Source organism: Macaca nemestrina, chromosome 2, assembly GCF_043159975.1.
Source record: "Macaca nemestrina isolate mMacNem1 chromosome 2, mMacNem.hap1, whole genome shotgun sequence".
Classification (NCBI taxonomy): domain Eukaryota; kingdom Metazoa; phylum Chordata; class Mammalia; order Primates; family Cercopithecidae; genus Macaca; species Macaca nemestrina.
This window is the reverse complement of record NC_092126.1, coordinates 54011027-54028921: the sequence shown is the minus strand read 5'-3', so window position 1 is coordinate 54028921 and position 17895 is coordinate 54011027. Positions and strand designations below refer to the sequence as shown.

At 37.0% G+C, this 17895-nt stretch overlaps 2 protein-coding genes across 14 annotated transcripts in view; one reads left to right on the top strand and one right to left on the bottom strand.

The window, feature by feature from the left end:
- Window positions 1–17895, bottom strand: part of LOC105463701 (mediator complex subunit 12L) — a 338063-nt gene that overhangs the window by 35906 nt on the left and 284262 nt on the right. For all 12 annotated transcript variants that reach the window (XM_071091103.1, XM_024787306.2, XM_071091105.1 and 9 more), the window contains 8 exons: window positions 17373–17484; window positions 14824–14913; window positions 13682–13791; window positions 13348–13483; window positions 12374–12535; window positions 9475–9837; window positions 7518–7674; window positions 2735–2946 (listed from right to left, as the gene is read on the bottom strand). In XM_071091103.1, the coding sequence (XP_070947204.1) occupies window positions 2735–2946; window positions 7518–7674; window positions 9475–9837; window positions 12374–12535; window positions 13348–13483; window positions 13682–13791; window positions 14824–14913; window positions 17373–17484 (1342 nt within the window). The remainder of the gene's footprint in view (window positions 1–2734; window positions 2947–7517; window positions 7675–9474; window positions 9838–12373; window positions 12536–13347; window positions 13484–13681; window positions 13792–14823; window positions 14914–17372; window positions 17485–17895) is intronic.
- The window catches only part of LOC105463695 (purinergic receptor P2Y12), a 46064-nt gene continuing 40954 nt past the window's right edge, over window positions 12786–17895 (top strand). The window contains exon 1 of one of the 2 annotated variants that reach the window (XM_011710912.3): window positions 12786–12883. The gene's annotated coding sequence lies outside the window, so the exon portion shown is untranslated. The remainder of the gene's footprint in view (window positions 12884–17895) is intronic. The other variant, XM_011710913.3, reaches the window with a different exon arrangement.

Here is a 17895-nt window from a genome sequence, read left to right as displayed (position 1 = left end):
ATTCTGTCTTTAGATTCTGAAGGATTATCACAAGAATTTTTCTGCCATAACACCATATTTAGCTAAATTCCAGTTATATTAATAGCTTATGCGTGATCTATAAAGAGAAAGGAAAGGCACTAACATTTCCTCAGAACCTCCTAAGTACAGGTACCGTGGTGGATGCTACATGCAAATCTCATTAGCTCGATGTACTACAGGATCACTGTACATTGTGACTGCATAATATATGCATTTCTCTTCCTTTAAGAATACTATTTTCCTCAATTATCTAACACTTGAAGAATGATAAGAGAGAAAAAGACATATCTTACTTGTGAAAGCCCTTCAGAGACTCCATAGTTAAGTTTCAACTGTTAAAAACAATTATGAAGTGAGTTTGAGATGAAGAAGTGAATACTGTACAATCACTGTTATGAGGCTGAGCTTTTCCTATTTGAAGAAGGCATTTCTGGTCTTAAAAGTTTAAAAAGAGAAGAATAAAGAAAAAAAAATCCAACATTGTAATGGAGTTAGCACAAAAGAATCAGAAAAAGAATGAACTAACAATTAATTCCCATTGGTACAAGCAGTACAACTGTAGGTGGTACAAAAGGATAGAGCCAGGAATTTTTGGTAGGAGAAAGAAAAGTAATGCTGTCATCCAGGTACACTTCTCCAAATATGCAAGGATATCTTTGATTACATGTAGATTATTCAATTAAATGATTTAAAAAAATTTTGAAGCTGAAATCGTGTCATGGCTTATATCAGGAAGAGAACCTTTTAAGGACAGGTGTATTTACCCATAAATAGCCCAGTGGGCTTTCCCCCAGTGCTAGGAACCACTTAACAGTATTTCAAAGTTAATTTGACAGCAACAGTTTGAAAGTGGGCTATAAATAAGAAAAACTATGCCTTGTGATAAAAAGGTAGATACGAAAAAAAAAATTAAAGTGGCACTTACTTTACTTTATTTATTTATTTTTCTTGAGATGGAGTCTTACTCTGTTGCCCAGGCTGGAGTGCGGTGGCGTGATCTCAGCTCACTGCAAACTCCACTTCCCAGGTTCAAGTGAGTCTCCTGCCTCAGCCTCCCAAGTAGCTGGGACTACAGGCATGCTCCACCATGCCTAATTTTTGTATTTAGTAGAGACAGGGTTTCACCATGTTGGCCAGGCTGATCTCAAACTCCTGACCTCAAGTGATCCACCTGCCTCAGCCTCCCAAAGTGCTGGGTTTATAGGCGTAAGCCACCGCACCTGGTCCTAGGCTTTATTACTTTGAAAGAGGGCTAAATTCATTCTAGTAGGATGGTTTTCCAACGTCTAGTGAATTTTTTTTAACTCAAAAATGATTTGAAGCAATAGTACAACTCTAATTTTGCTGATTCCCAAAAAGAGCTAAAACTCTCAATGAGGCTTTAAAAAATGACTGTAAACATGTTGCTTATTTAGGCAAATTAAATAATTTTTCATATTTTAATCAAATGTTCATCATTTATGTGCAAGCAGTAGCTTAGGCCCATCTTTTCTTACACTCAGGAAGCTAAAGCAATTGCTAGGGTTCAGGGAGCGACAAGCACGTGGTGATGACTGTTGCTTGCATTATCATACATTCAATTAGTTTCTTCTCTCTTGTCCTTATAATTCAGGTAAAAAAAAAAAAGAACCATTTTTAAGAATGACTAACCTCACCATCACCATCCACCAAAATCATCACTAAGTGGCCCAAATGCAGGGAGTGCCATAAATTACACAATGGAGATAAATATTTTTTTAAAGCATTTGAATTTCTTGCTATGTTGAAAGTATTGTGGTTTTTCTTAGAGCAGGATGTACCTGTAGATTCGCTATTTCCATTGGAGGGTCATGAAGGTACCTAACTCATAGAGTTACCCTGGTATCTAAGATAGCTAATACATTTAAGTGCTTAGAAATGTTTTGGCATATAGTAAGTGCTCTGTTAGTGTTGGCTATTATTATCAAAATAGTGCATGATCACTTTAGAAAGGCTAGAAAATACAAGTATACAGAAACTAGAAAAAGAAATCCCCATTCTCACCTCATACTTTATTTTAATGTATTTATATAGATGCATAGGTTCTTCATGAGTTTATACTAAGTGCTGATGTTTTCTTAAACATGGATCACCTCTTCTATAAAGAACATTGGGTTATAGGCCACAAAAACAGAAATATAAATCAAGAATTAAATTGAATTTATCCAGATCCTGACTGTTGTTTATAATTTATTTTCTGCTCTAGACCTTATTAAATATACACTAGAAACAAAAAGTAAAGGCAGGGCACTATCAGAGAAAACCTAAGAAACATCGGGGCTTCAGAGACATAACCTCACAGTAATAAGTCTAAAAATAATACATGAAACAAGAGCTGAAAGTAGTACAGAATATGGTGGTAATTATAATAGGAAAATGAGCGCTCTGAGAAGGTCACCTCAAGGATAAAAGACCTGCTTCTTCTAATTGACCAGAAAGTCATCAGTCCTTCTTTCTGTTTTGAGGTATACTTTTAATAAACCTAAGACATATCAAATTCTTATTTGATCAATGATAACAGTAAAATACAATGGAAGAAAAGTATTTATAAGCCTGTAACAGAGAGAGAGACCTGCACTCACACAAGTATACAGCGATATGCATACAGGAAGAATATGCCACATACCCCAAACTCATACCAAGCTAGTGGAGGTAATAAAATGCAAAGGACTCCTTTGCTGGGGTCTGGACAAACCTGTTGGAAAGGCCGAGTCTGGGCTTGCCTGAGAAGCCGCTGTTGCTGCTGCTGCTGCAGAAGCTTCATCTGTATCAACTGCTGCTGCGATGTGATTGCATGAAGAGAAGGCGGCTGCATCATGGCGCCCGAGCGCCGCTGTAGCATGTTTGACAGAGCTTGTTTGGTGTTGGTTGGGACAAAGGAGCCTGCAGGGTCCAATCTGGAGCCACCTACAAAAGCAACCAAAAGGAAACACTTTCTAACTATGTTAATGCAACAGGTCTTCTTATTTATCAAAACACAGAAATTTCATCTTCTAAGTCTCACTTTATGAAAAAAGTAGAAAACAATGCACTGTCCCACCTGCCACAAATACTAAAGACCTGTTGAGTTGCATAATTTACAAAAGATGGGGGGAGTGATGTAGAAGTGAATTATACTACTTTGATATAACTTCATGGAGGTCTTCAGTTCATAAATTGAAATGCACAAAACATACAGTTGTTGGCATAATTTCATAATTACATGGGTTTTAAATTAGGCAAGGCCCTCAGGAACATATTACTTATATAAAACATACTGCCTTTGTGATGTATTTTGCCAAGTTTTTAAGCCATTCATATAAATCCTTTTGTACTTTTCATCAAATCTGAAGCTCATGTCATTGAAGCCTTTTCACTATGGTAAAATGAAAATGCATGTTTTATAGTAGAGGCATGAAAATGCTTTAAAATCTTGAAATGCTTGCAAACTTCAAATACCATGATTGTTATGAGAAAACATCTTTTTTGAAGGCTAAAAATCAAATAAACAAGCAACTATTATATTGATGCTTAAGAAACCACAAGAAATCCTTTACATATTTGTATATTATAATTTGTCATATGTCTTTAAAACTTAGGGGAAAAAAGTCAACATATGCTGGCTTCACAATAAATGTCAATTCTTCATTCACCAAAAATAGTCCATGTAAATGAAAAAAAAAACTCTACATAAGCACCTCATAAAAGTTGTTTTATCTTTTTTATAAAGCAAGATGTATGATGAAAACAAACATTTTAAAGCTTTTTTTTTTTTTTTTGGAAAAACCCACATTCTTTTAAAGACTCAGTACCACAATCAGCAATACAATTTATGAAGTTGTGAAAAGAAACTAAAAATCTTGGGATGCCGAACTTACTATGACAAAGGTAAAAGTCAATGTTGGGAACTGAGTCATGAAAAACTATCCCCCGGGTTGTTTCCTAAATAGATAGCTGCCAAGATAGAAGGCTACACACCTCCCCAGGGGGCCTCCCTCAAAATTTGCTCACAAGGAAATTCCTTGTAAGCTCCAAGAGATTGACTCTAAAATTAACAGCTTTTATGGTGGGGGCGGGGGTTGTGGGGGAGCAGGACAGAGCTAGAAGTCATCCCTCCGCTTATCAGAGACAAATACATATTTGACCTCTTCCTCTACTCTGTGTTTACTTAATCTTATGTAAAAATGCAGATTCAACACCATAATTGACTAAAACTTCAACCTGCTTCTTTCATATGTAAAATGTAGATTCAGGGAATGTTGATCAAAGCCTCAAAAGAATGAAACTGCTTACTCCTTTTATCTACTTCCCCTTCTTTTTCCTTCTTCTTTCCCCTACTGCCTACTCTTTCCCCTTTAAATACTGAAGTCCCCAAACCCTCTTTGGGAAAAGCACAGATGTTCCTGTGATTTTGTGTTCCTTTTTCCCAGGCATGTCCTCAACCCTGGCACAATAAACCTCTAAAATGAGTGAGATTTGCCTCAGTCATCTTCTTCTATTTACAAAGTCATTCAGCAGCATTTGAAGAGCATTTGGAAAAAACCAGAAGTAACACATGGCAGGGTAACTTCTGTTGAGGCAACAATCAGAACGTATATTACGTGTTAAGAATTACGTATATTAATATGTAAAAACAGATTCATTTATAGAAAAGGGAAATTCTTTTTAAAGATTAATCTAATTTTTTAAAATTTTCCTAACTCTATGATCTTGTACCTCTGGGAAACTATCAAAATAAAATATTACAAAATTGGCTGAAGCCCTTTGTATACCTAATTACTTTCCTCACTGATTCCTACCAAATGCTATTCTGAATCTGGAGTTTACCATCCTATGCATTTCTTCACAACTTTATCACACTGGTGTGTATATATGAGAAAGATTAGGGAAAGATACATATGTTTTTGTATGTGAGTGATGGTGGGAGATTGTTTTGCATTTAAACCCTATATGAATGGAATCATGTTGTACATACTGTCTTGTAACTTTAGAGGATGCTTTTTTTTAAGTGAAAATAAATTTGCTCATATAAATCCTCAAAAATAATTTTTTTTCAAAATTTATTTATTTATTGTTACTTTCTTTTTTTTTGAGATGGAGTCTCGCTCTGTCACCCAGGCTGGAGTGCAATGACGTGATCTCGGCTCAAGCAACCTTTGCCTCCCAGGTTCAAGTGATTCTCCTGCTTTGGCCTCCCAAGCAGCTGGGATTTCAGGCATCACCATGCCCAGCTAATTTTGTTTTTGTATTTTTAGTAGATAAGGGGTTTCACCATATTGGCCAGGCTGGTCTTGAACTCCTGACCTTAGGTAATGTGCCCGCTTTGGCCTCCCAAAATGCTGGTATTACAGGTGTAACCCACCATGCCCAGTCCAAAATTTATTTTTTAAATGCCATCTCATACCTAAAGTTCCTCAACTTACAAAAAGCTTTCTATAGTATTCTACAGGGAGAGATTATGTGCTTTTTCAAAGTAGTAAGCTTTCAATTCACAGACAGTCCTTGTGTGTCAGTATCTACAAAGAAACTTCTACATCTCCAAATTTTAAAATGGCCAAAAATTCACATGGACCTTGGCATTAGAAAGAGGCATTAAAAAGAGGAAGTTTAAAAGGATGGTGATTGCATCCTTCTTTTCCACTCTGAGTCCAGTTTGCAGTCTATATTCATTCACTCAACAATCTATTTTTAAAGGCCTACTATAAAGCCAGAGGTTCCTCTAAGTTCTGGGGATACTGCAGTGAAAATAACAGAAAAAATATCTGTCACGAGGCTTACATTCTGGTAAGATAATAAATCAATAAGAAAGTCAGATATAGGCAAGTCAGATGCTATAGAGCAAGCTTGTCCAACTCATGGCCTGTGGGCTGCATGCGGCCCAGTATGGCTTTGAATGCAGCCCAACAAAAATTCGTAAACATTCTTATAACATTATGAGATTTTTTTGTGAATTTTTTTTTTTTTTAAGTTTATCACCTATTGTTAGTGTATTTTATGTGTGGTCCAAGATAATAATTCTTCCAATGTGGCCCATGGAAGCCAAAAGATTGGACACCCCTGCAATAGAGAAACAGAAAAAAGAGAGAAACAGAGGGTAGAGGGAAGGGGTATGGATTTACAATTTAAAACAGGTTAGTGAAGGCCCCAGTGAGAAAGTAATGTGACCAAGCCCAACGGAGATAGGCAGGAAGTGATGTAGATATCTGAGGGAGAGCACTGCAGGCACAGGGGTCAGCAAGTACAAATGCCCTGAGCTAGGAATATGTGAAAATCACTTACTGAACATGTCTGCAGGGTCAAGCTACCTTCAAAAGGCTATATAACTATTACACTTTACTTTTAAATCTTACATATATACATGTGTGTAACATAAACTTTATTTCATCTTTTAAAAAGAAGGTATTTTGCACGTTTTGGTCACTGCAATATCCTAGTATCCAAAACTGGGTCCACTATATCACGAAGCTCAATACATTCTTGAATAAATAAGTGAATCCTCCACCCTATGGGAATAGATATTAGCATATTCATTTTACAGATGACCAAAATGAGGCACAGAGAAATTAAGATTTGGCCAAGGTTATGTAGCAAGAGAGTGGTAGAACCAGATTTGAACCTAAAACTCTTAACTACCAGACCAGTTCCTTTAACCACTAATTTAGAGGACAAAATATGGATTTCCCCCTGCTATAAGCCACAAATGAAACATTTTCTTCCACAGACCTCAAATGTCACACTCAAGTTATAATAAAAATCACAATAGAAAATTTAAAAAATTATTTGTTAAAATGGCACAATAAACCTCTAAAATGAGTGAGATTTGCCTCAGTCATCTTCTTCTATTTACAAAGTCATTCAGCAGCATTTGAAGAGCATTTGGAAAAAAACAGAAGATCAATCTAAGCTGAGAGATTTCAAATAATTTAAACATGCTAAAACATGCAATGCTTCATATAGAAAGAAAATTGAATTCATTTCTAATTAAGAGATGTTTTCATTTAGAAAATTTTCATTTCGGATGAGAAATCTACATGGGCTCGAGCCAAAGCAATACTAAAATCAGGAACATTTTGTTTTCCTTGTTGTTACCTAAATCTTGCTGAATCAATTTTCTTAGTTGTCATGATAATTCAGAACAATAAAAGACACTGTGCAATATTGTGCAATCTTTTAAAACGCCAATAAGAATTATATCTGATAAAAATACACACAAATTTTACAACGTAAAATCTTTATCAACTTTTATATCTTACAGCTTAGAATCACTAGCTAATTTCCTTTTAACACTAAATAAAAGTTCCAAAATCAGTACATAAACTCGTGATTTAACCTATTTTAGAAAAGAAAGAAAAAATTTCTGTGTGAAGGGAGTTACAGAAATGTCAACTGAGCACTCAGTAGTTGAAATGTCCAAGTTTTGTGGAGGTTTCAGGTTAAAAGCTAAGAGAACCACAAGCTGTTTTTCATCTCTGAGTGATCCGTGCTTTCTCGTCACATACCTGGAGTAAGAGATTGGTTCTGAAGGAAAAAGCCGGGCTGCTGGGGCTGGCCCACGAGGTTGTAACCCCACAAGGTGGACTGTGGATGGTGCATCATTTGGGAGGAGATAGGCGAGTAATTAGGAGGCACTCGGTATATGTTGCTCTGTGGATATTCCTTCAACATAAAGTTTTTAAAAAAGTTACTTAACTCCACATTTCACACAGCTAATTAACGCAAATAACTTCAGTAAGCTATCTGAGGTACCTTCTATCCCAATGTACAAAGTTATTTTTTATAAAGGAGAAGATGGAAGGAAGAGTGTTAATAAATCCCCTGGAAAATATTCATTTGAGGTAAACTTTTCCTTCACTTAGAAAGTGCTTGGCTTGCATTGGGCAGAGATGGAAAAGGATCTCTTCTGAATTCTATTTCAAAAGACTACAAGTGTGTCAGGAATACCAATACTGAACGACACTCATCACTGAAAAAGCACCTTCGGTTGCTAAGACTCCTGATAATTTCAACTTAGAACGCCTTTTCGGTATCTTGGGTCTGCAGAATTATACCAGAGAGCCCTACAGTGCTTCAGAACCACTCCTTGGCCAAGATGGTATTTCACTTGCAATTTTCCAGATATCATTCTAAAGAAGTAGACACTCCCCTCATCCCCCATGCTTCCTCTTCTTTATAGTAGCTGCAAAGCCTCCAAGGATCACACCTGAAGGTCTCAATTTCCCAACCTTCCCTCCTCTAGTCTAGCCCTAGAGGATGGAAGAGAAACAAAATCTCATTTCCCTGCAATTTTACCAGAGTATATCTCATTGAAAAGAGGCAGCTTCAGGAAGAATAGAGGAAGAGGGGACATGACCAGACTGACTTGGGGAGCAGGATGGGTTTCAGGGCTTTTGCATCTGAGAAGAAAAAAAGCCCATCCATATGGACTGACAGGCTGGAAACCCCAAATTTGAGGCAGTTTCAGTCTGGACCATTTTAAACATCCCTTCAAGGCAAAGGAATACTGGTAGGAAGACTGAATGAGAAGAGGGTACTGATGCTCAAGTGGCATCCTAAAGTGGTGGTGGTGATTTCTAGAATAGTATTAATCACCAAGCTATCAGCTAGGAATAGATGTATTTTAGTTCTCACATAGGTAAACATAACCAGTCATGAATATCTGAACTAAATGGTGAATATTTCTTCCATTGTGCAGCAAGAACACCGTGGAATTTCATTTAAAACGTCTCGAATCCTCTATCAAGTATTTTCCACGTTTTAATTTAATTTAAATAGAAAGACATTTTACGTATTACTTCTCAAGGTTTATAAAATTATTTCTAAATTGCCATCAAACAGATTTCTGTTGTAATTAAAACATTGTTATATGTGGGGAACACTAATAGAGAGCAAGAAGTAAAACTATTTTAAATTAGGTTTATTTTCATATTTTATAAAGCCTAAAGCATGGTATAGAAGTAAAATATATAGGAGGGTAAGATGGAATAGTAAAATATAAAATCTCAGGAACATCCTATTGGCTATGTTAACTCCAACTTTTATTGAAGAAAAAGCAAATAGAGCTTTCAATGTTTATTTACTGAAGATATCAACCACTCAATACAATAAATATTTTAGACATAAGTATGTGAGAGAATGGGATTGTATAGTTCAAAAAATTGAAGTTTCAAACCCAAGGAAATTGGGAGACACTGAAATATTAACTAAATATCACAATGGAAGCCTACAATTAAATAAAAGTATTAAAAGTGGAGGAAGGAAAATCAAAAGCTTTAACCTTGTTGTCTGTGACAAGTCACTGTGTGCCATTTAGTTAATTACTGCAGAAACCTGTTAGGAGAACTGTCATAACAAAACTTACCCTGCTCTTGGTAATGTTTCAAAGGAAATGATTTGAGCACGAGTAAATCTCATACTAAAGGCTAATGAGCCAGGGTTCTCCTTCCTTCCCCCACTTACATCAACTCTTGAGCTAGATTTCGTCTTGCGCTTCCTTCCCTTTGTTTTCTTTTCTTCATCTGTTGTGGTTTTTCCCTGATCTGACAGCTCAGCTGACTTCCTTTCTGGTTCCTGAGAAACTGGAGATGTGGGCTCTTCCTCTTCCTCCTCAGGAGGCAGGGGCAGTGGCTGGAGGTAGTAGCTGCGGGGCTTGGGCATGGGGTGTGTGTGATACAGCAGGAGGTGATGCTGCTCCTCGTACTTGATTACTCTTCGGTCCACTCGGACTGTCCCAAACCAGGCCCAGGACAGAGGAGCTGGGTTCTTCTGACCCTCAAACAAGTCCCACGGGGACACCTTCTGCTTCGTAGAGACCTGGAGACCCTGTGGGAAAATAGCACTCTATGACAGCACACTCAGATATTTTCCTTATTCATAGGCCAGGCTTGTATGGAACAAAGATTCAGAGAACATTTTGGCTGGCATGAGCCCTAGAGAACCCGAGAATACAGCAGAGAGCATTACACAGCTACATCACTGGAGAGCAGTGGCTAGAATTCAGACCTTTGTAAGCACAGTTCTACAGTTCTTTATACCACATGATGCTCTGTTTAGGCAACACAGGCAGTCTAGGATATTTTATTGTCAATATGTATTTCCTCTTTTTGCTAAAAAAAATTCTAAAAGTTTTTTGCTAAAAATTCTAAGACTGCAAAGTTAATCTTACTAAATTATAACCAGTTCTAAATCTCTGTAATATATTTGTAAGTTTTAAGATAATATGAAATTTAAGAGTCAAGTTACAGTCAACCTCTAAATGGGTTAGTATTAACTTCAATCTAAATCTGTATGAACTTGGTTCAATATGGGAGCCCTGTACTTAATAAGCCATTCTCTCAATATTATTATTAGAGAATTAAATTATAGCAGCAGGAATAAGTAAAGTCTGTTAACTAAAGCTTATCTTTACTGACTCCAGAAAAAAAAACAAAAGCAAACTGTTACCCTGTTTTTATTCTTAACATTAATTGGTGACACCTCTTGGTACTTGCCTTAAAATGCCAATTTAGAAATACTTTTCCTTAAATGGCCCACCAAATAACTACTTAGTCATTCCCTAAGATGTGAGTGTCACTGTTGTAATCTATACTTATTCTTTTATGAGTAGCTTCATCTAAAACCAAAGTTCAGGCCAGGCACAGTGGCTCAAGTCTGTAATCCCAACACTTGGTGAGGCTGAGGCAGGTAGGTCACCTGAGGTAATGACTTCGAAACCAGCCTGGCCAACATGGTGAAACCTCGTCTCTACTAAGAAAACAAAAAAAGGCTAGGTGCAGTGGCTCACGCCTGTAATCCCAGCAATTTGGGAGTCTGAGGCGGGTGGATCACGAGGTAAGGAGTTCAGGACCAGCTTGGCCAAGATGGTGAAACTCCGTCTCCACTAAAAATACAAAAATTAGCCAGGCATGGTGGCAGGCACCTGTAATCCCAGCTACTCAGGAGGCTGAGGCAGAGAACTGCTTGAACCTGGGAGGCAGAGGTTGCAGTGAGCCGAGATCACATCACTGCACTCCAGCCTGGGCAACAGAGTGAGACTCTGTCTCAAAAAAAAAAAAAACAAAAAAAAACAAAAGTTAGCTGCGCCTGGTGATGCATGTCTGTAATCCCAGCTACTCAGTAGGCTGATACTGGAGAATTGTTTGGACCCGGGAGATAGAGATAGAGGTTGCAATGAGCCAAGATCGCACTACTACACTCCAGCCTGGGAGACAGAGCCAGATTCCGTCTCAAAAATAAATAAATAACAAATAAGTAAAACAAAACAAAACCAAGGTTCAATTATCACCTGTAAATTGACTGTTCCCAATATTTGTCTTGAGATGAGAACTTTTTCCTTGGTGTAAAAACCACATATCCAGATGGATTCCAGATGTCTTACTACCAGGAAGTCCGCTGACACTGCAAACTCAAACTTGACCATGACTTTAGCTTTTTTTCTTTACACAAACTGGTATCAGATTCTCAGACTACTCTAAATTCCCTGGTAAATCTGATTCTTTCATGTCTTCTTATAAACTCTCCCTTTATTTGTACCACAATTTTCCCTACCTCCCAGCTAACTCTTAATCCTTCAAAATGACTCATGTCAATTTTCCTGGGGACCCTAGTCTATCCCCTAATACTGTCTCTGTACCATGACACACAAATCTCATCACACTGTAATTGTCTGTCTACTTCCCCCTTCACGGTAGGAACTCTTTCATCTTGGTGATTGTGGAATGTCTGTGGTTGCTTAATGTTCATTAAAAGAATAACTGACCACTTTTCTCAAACAATTTTTATTTGAAATAGCTTACTACATGAAGGTTTTCTTTTTTTTTTTTTTTTTTTTTCCCCAGAGACAGGGTCTCACTTTGTTTCCCAGGCTAGGGTGTAGTGGCTATTCAGAGGCATGAGCCTAGCACATTGCAGCCTTAAACTCCTGGCTTCAAGCAATCCTCTTGCCTCAGTCTCCCAAATAGCTGGAACTAAAGACATGCGCCACCATGCTCAGCTTACAAGAAATTGTGTATTGATAAATGTATTCTGCTTCTCAATCTGAAGTAAAACCAGAACTTATTTTTGCTATTTTTTTTTTTTTACACTAAGCTTTTACTTAGTTTCTCTTGGCATGTTTCAGAAATTTACTTAAATTCAGGGAAACATTTTAAGTCCTTTAAACATATAAAACGAAGATCTTCAAAGATATGACTTCTTTATATGATAATGCCAATGACTAAGTACACTTAGAAGACAAGCATATGCCTTAAAAACATCAACAGCAAAATTGAGATATTTTATATATCCTATGGTAAGACAAGAAAAAGTATTTGATTTTTTGTAAATAAATGTATATATGAGAAAAAACATTTACTCTTGCCTGTTTTTTATCTATAGAGTCAAATCCAGCAATTTTGTTTCCTTTTGTGTCAATCAAGGAACCCATAGGTTCACAAGTGATGACATCACATGTCTGTTTTGGCAAAGGTAGTAACTGTCGAACTTTGTCAATACTTTCTGATCGCTTGTCTCCTAGCTCTTTCTGAAGAAAAAAGAGAGAGAGAGAGAGTGAGTGAGTGAGAAGCGGGACAGAAATTACAATGAAGGCAAAAGTTAACCAGAAAGAAGGTTCCTTATGAAACATTTCCCTTTTTATAGCTTAGCGCATGTTCTTTAACCCTGAACATGGTCTACAAGGCAGTTCCAAATAGAGTAGTGAGTGTTTCATTTCTTCTATTTAAGTAGAAAATAGAACACATACACAAAGGCACTGTTGTTACACAACAAACATCGTAGTGCTGAAATGACAAAAATCCAGGGTAGCAGTCACAATCAGAATGCAGGAGCTGCAGAACAGAACACTTTCTCATGTCCAGGGTCAGATTACAAGGTAACCATTGATTTATTTGATTGGTAACGCATCAGATTTATTTGTTTTCTTTTTGCACTGTTTTCTTACAATTTTTTTAAAAGATTCTGTTAGTGGTCAAATGAATTGATTTATAAATATCAATGCAGATGGTTATTTTTTCAATTACACGTGCCAGTCCAAGCATAGAGTTATCCTAAATCTATGTAATGTTAGTATTCTGGTTATACATTTAACAGTGGATTTCTAAAGTTCTTTTAAAAATTAAACATGTTTTATAATATAATGTTAATAAAAAATAATCAAGGTTATGTGCTTGTAACTTCTGGGTACTGATAAGGTTAGGTGAAACAAATAGCAAATAATCACATTAAATTAAGTTGAATACAATTAATAACATTTAATTTAAGTAGTAAATTAAAATGCACTAGATAATAAATCCATGAACAACTTGAGCTCTTAATACAGGCTGATCTCAAACTTACTTTCAGTTTCTTTACTAAATTCATGTATGCACGCTTATTCTCTTCAGATCCCCCTGGGGATGCATTTGATAGGTCAGAGGCTAATGTTCCATTGATTAAAACACCCAGCATGTCAAGAACTGTTGTGAATAATTCACTAAGAAAGAAAGAAAATAATTGTTTTCATCTTAAAGTGAAATTGAAATACACTTATTTAACTGAGTATTTTTATTCAAGGCACAAAATTTTTAATAGTATCCAAGTAAATAAGATGTGGCAGAAATCGTCATCAGTATATCAAAGTTTATACCATGCATACATGTAGCAAGATAAATGTGAAATGACAAAAACATACTTGTTAGTGTGCATGTCAACAGTTCCTGACGTAATGATCTGAAGGAGTAGGAGGGCCCAGTCTGTAGTCCACTGGGTGCTCCTCTGCACCGTGTCAAACATTCCTCCTACCTAGCAGATAAAATACAGTAAAATATTTGCATTCTGTAAAATAGAAAACAACATCCCATTGCTTTATGTGGTCAAATTTTCATTGTTTTTTCTTTAAAAAAACAAGGGATGCTCTAGTTTATAGATTATCTTATCTTTTCTCTCACTTACCTACATGTTTATCACTATTTTTAGTTCTTTCAGCACAGTTCATTCAAAAATTAAATAAAATGAAGAAGGGAAGTGAGTATCTGAATGTGGGCACCAATAAACTTAGTTTTCTTTTGTTCCAAATCTTTTATGATGTCCATTTTTATGATGCAATTATAGTTGAATTAAACCTGAATAATGCCAAAGTCATGTAATTCAATTATCTGCAACTTTGTGTTTGCTGTACAATTACTATTGAATCTAAGCCTGCTATCATAATACCATATGGAAACATCCACTAGCACAGCAGTGATGGGCAGGAGGCTTGGCCCGCACGCCTACCAGTTCACATGTTGGGACAAGGTTAGAAACAACTGCAAAAGTATCAAGCAGGCCATCCCCATAGAGGTCTGCACTTGGACCTGCCTGATGGGAAAAGAAAACTCAAAGGAGTGCACAATATGTGAGAAATTTTAAATTTCTTTAAAACTTCTCTGTGGGATTTGTCTTTATAATCAGTTTGATGGAAAGTTGGACAAAACTTTGAGTTAAAAGACTTTTTAAATGGTTTTAAATAAGTATAGTAGAAGCTAACACTTATAATAGTCTTCTCAGACCTACACTTAGCACAAACTGAAGAGAAGGAAAGATTCACTAGGGTAGAGGTAAAGAAGGCAAATCAAAGCTTAAAATATCTAGCACTGTCTGGAAGTATGACCAGACAGGAAGGAAAGCAGCAAGGGAAACAGAAGGCTTTAGAAACAGGGAAGTAGTTACAGAGAGCAAAGAGTGGAAGGCCTCACCTAGTAATGCAGACTCTGAACTTAGGAGAAGTGGAAAGCTGGAGTTATTTTCACATGTAGATATGTTTAATGAAGGGAAAATACTAGAAATGTCTCTTACCAAATTTAGGCGGAGTTGCAATGCTTCGTGCATCATCTGCCGCGCTTTTATGTCATCTTGGTATCGTTCTTCTCTCCAGTTACTTAAAATCTAAGATCAGGAAAAAGAAATCATTTTCTCTCCATTAAAGTTTAATTTTTCTCTCAATTAAAGATAAATTGAGCTTTATACTGATAGCAAAAAGCAACTTCTTATCTTTAACAAATTAAGAAACAAAGCTAAATAAAATTTTAGCTTTCTTCTTCCTCTATGCAGACAGAAATCTGGCTAGTTATTTTGCATTTACCCATCTAGGTGGAAGAAGAAAATCTTATATAATTATATAACCTATGATTAAGTCTGGGAAAATGCTTGAGAGGGCTATCACATTTAGCATTAATAAAAATTTTAAAATACATTACCTCATTGGTCTTACGAACAAAAACACTGGAGAGACAGAATTACATTTTGCCTCAGTCCTGTGTTATATTTCTAGGGACTTGCTGTGAATCCTAGCAAATGTATTATTTTGATGTTTTATAGAAGAGAAGGTCTGCTATCTTATGTATGTGTCTTCCTTGATAAAGTGAATGCACAGTGCTTTGAAAAATATGGCATTGTAGACATCAGCCAAGTGGCTTATCAGTTTATAAAGTGGGCTGCTTCTTCACTTCCTCACTGACTCATACTAATGCTGGAAAAGGAAAAATTTGCTTAGGAAAGGGAGCCACAAGTGGGCAACACCCTAGAATCAGATGACATGAGCAAAAAAAAAAATTGCAATTCAAAACAAAAACAAAAAACCACCAACAAAAACCCTACCATGCTCTGAAATATGGTCGTTAATGACAGTCATCTTAAAAGAGTTCAAATGAATCACATGCAAAAGTACTCCATCCCAACAGATGACCTGTAAGTACCCTGCATGGTGAGACGAAAGCACTTCCTAAATCTCATCAAAAGAAATGAACCTCTCCTCAAGGCTGGCTTAAGGGGGCAAGGCAGTTAACTAAACAAGCTCTCATGGAGTTCAAATAATAGTAGTGGGACCAAAAAAAGTAAGTGTAACAAGTGATTTGAGGCATGCAATGGCATAGAGAATAGCTATGCTCCTACTTTTAGAGGGTGATCAAGGCCTCCCGAAGGAGGTAACATCTGAACAGAGACCTGAATGAAGGAAGGGAGCAGGCCATGCTAATATCTGGAAGGGAATCTTTCCACCAAAAGGTAAGAAAAGATGCACAGGCACTGAAATGAGAATTTGCTCAGCAAGTTCAAGGAACAGTAACATGGCCAGCCAGTGCAACAACAGTGGAGGAAAGAGGGCCATGACTGGTAGGAGACAAGGTAGACGAGAGAGCCAGTGTCAAATCATGCCTGCCCTTATCAGCTAGAATTTTTATATTAGGTATACTGAGGTAATATGTGACTTACATTTAAAAAGGTTCACTATGACTGCTATATCTAGATCTTTCACATCCAAAAGGCGAGAAATGACAACAGGATCAAAAAAGATTTAGTGTCCTTGTCCATGTCCATCTAGTACCATTCAAGGGAAAGACATGGTGTCACAGAAACACAGCGCCACAAGAAGGGGTCGATTAGGCTCTGCATCAGGATAAAACACCTCATAAGACCAATCTATCCACTTTATTAATTCCATGCTCTCCAATTTCTACTGTGAATGCTCAGTCTCCTTATAGTACATAGATGCAAGAGCCCCAAACAGTGACCAGGAGAACTGTGTTTGGTGAAAAGGCAATGTCCAAATTATTTCTAAATAAACCAATATGCCTTCTGATTTATTTCTTGTGTATTTGGTTGGCATCAGTAAAACTGAGTTTCTGAACCTACAGATTTCAAGCTGAAACTGTGCCTGATAATGTGGCATCCAAGCTTGAGGAGCTGGACTCACTGCCATGTCTACTGCAGCATAGATTCCTCCAGGTCCTCTCCTAAGAGGCAAAGTTAGGAGAGGGGCAGATACTTCGAAGTTATATGCAATATGTAAAATTTTACTTTTATAGGCTGTACATATTTATTGTACATATCATTAATATAAAGTTGTTAATCTTGTGGTGTCTAGAATGCCAGGTAGAAGAACAGGGCATGGATTGTTTCCCAGCATCTTCTCAAAACATTTTGTACCCTTATTAGTTTTTTTGTTTGTTTGTTTCTGTTTTTTTTTTTTTTTTGAGACGGAGTTCCACTATTGTTTCCCAGGCTGGTGTGCAATGGCGCGATCTCAGCTCACTGCAGCCTCTACCTGCCAGGTTCAAGCAATTCTCCTGACTCGGCCTCCCGAGTAGCTGGGATCATAGGTGCACGCCACCATGCCCGGCTAATTTTTGTATTTTTAGTAGAGACGGGGTTTCACCATGTTGGCCAGGTTGGTCTCAAACTACTGGCCTCAAGTGGCCCACCAGCCTCGGCCTCCCAAAGTGCTGGGATTACACAGGCATGAGCCACCTCACTCAGCCCTTTTTAATTTAATTTCAGTATTTGAAAGGCAAATAAATGAATGCCATTAGAAAGATATTTGCCTGGCTTAATATTATACTATACTTTACCTGGTTAACTTGATTCTGGAGAGATGTTAGGAGGCCTTCCCTTTGTTCATCTTGTCCCTTAAGGCAGGTAAGTACCAGTGAGAGGAAGGGTTGTTGACTCAAAAGAGACATACTACAAAGGAAGTAATAACAGCAGATCTAGTTAGAAATAATGCATTACTTCCTCTGGCAACATTCATTTCTTTGCCTCACTATTAGATAAATAAGGGAAGTGGTAAATAACCAAAGGCTGCTTGAAAATTTAAATCATACCTCTACTTATAAGATTAAAAGCCACTGTAATGCTTCTAAATCATTTGGTATGCTCTAATTGCCCTCGAAGCCATTCTCAAACTACCATCAATCCATACTGTACATGCGCATGCCAGGCAGTGAGGGTAGAAGACAGTGAATTCATGTTCTACATCAAGACGCAGGATTTTAAAACATACATCAGAAAGAATATCAATTTATACACAGGATAAAATTAAAAATTTTTTAAGTTCTCACATAAAACTCTTATTTTAGAGTCTAGGAAAAGAGG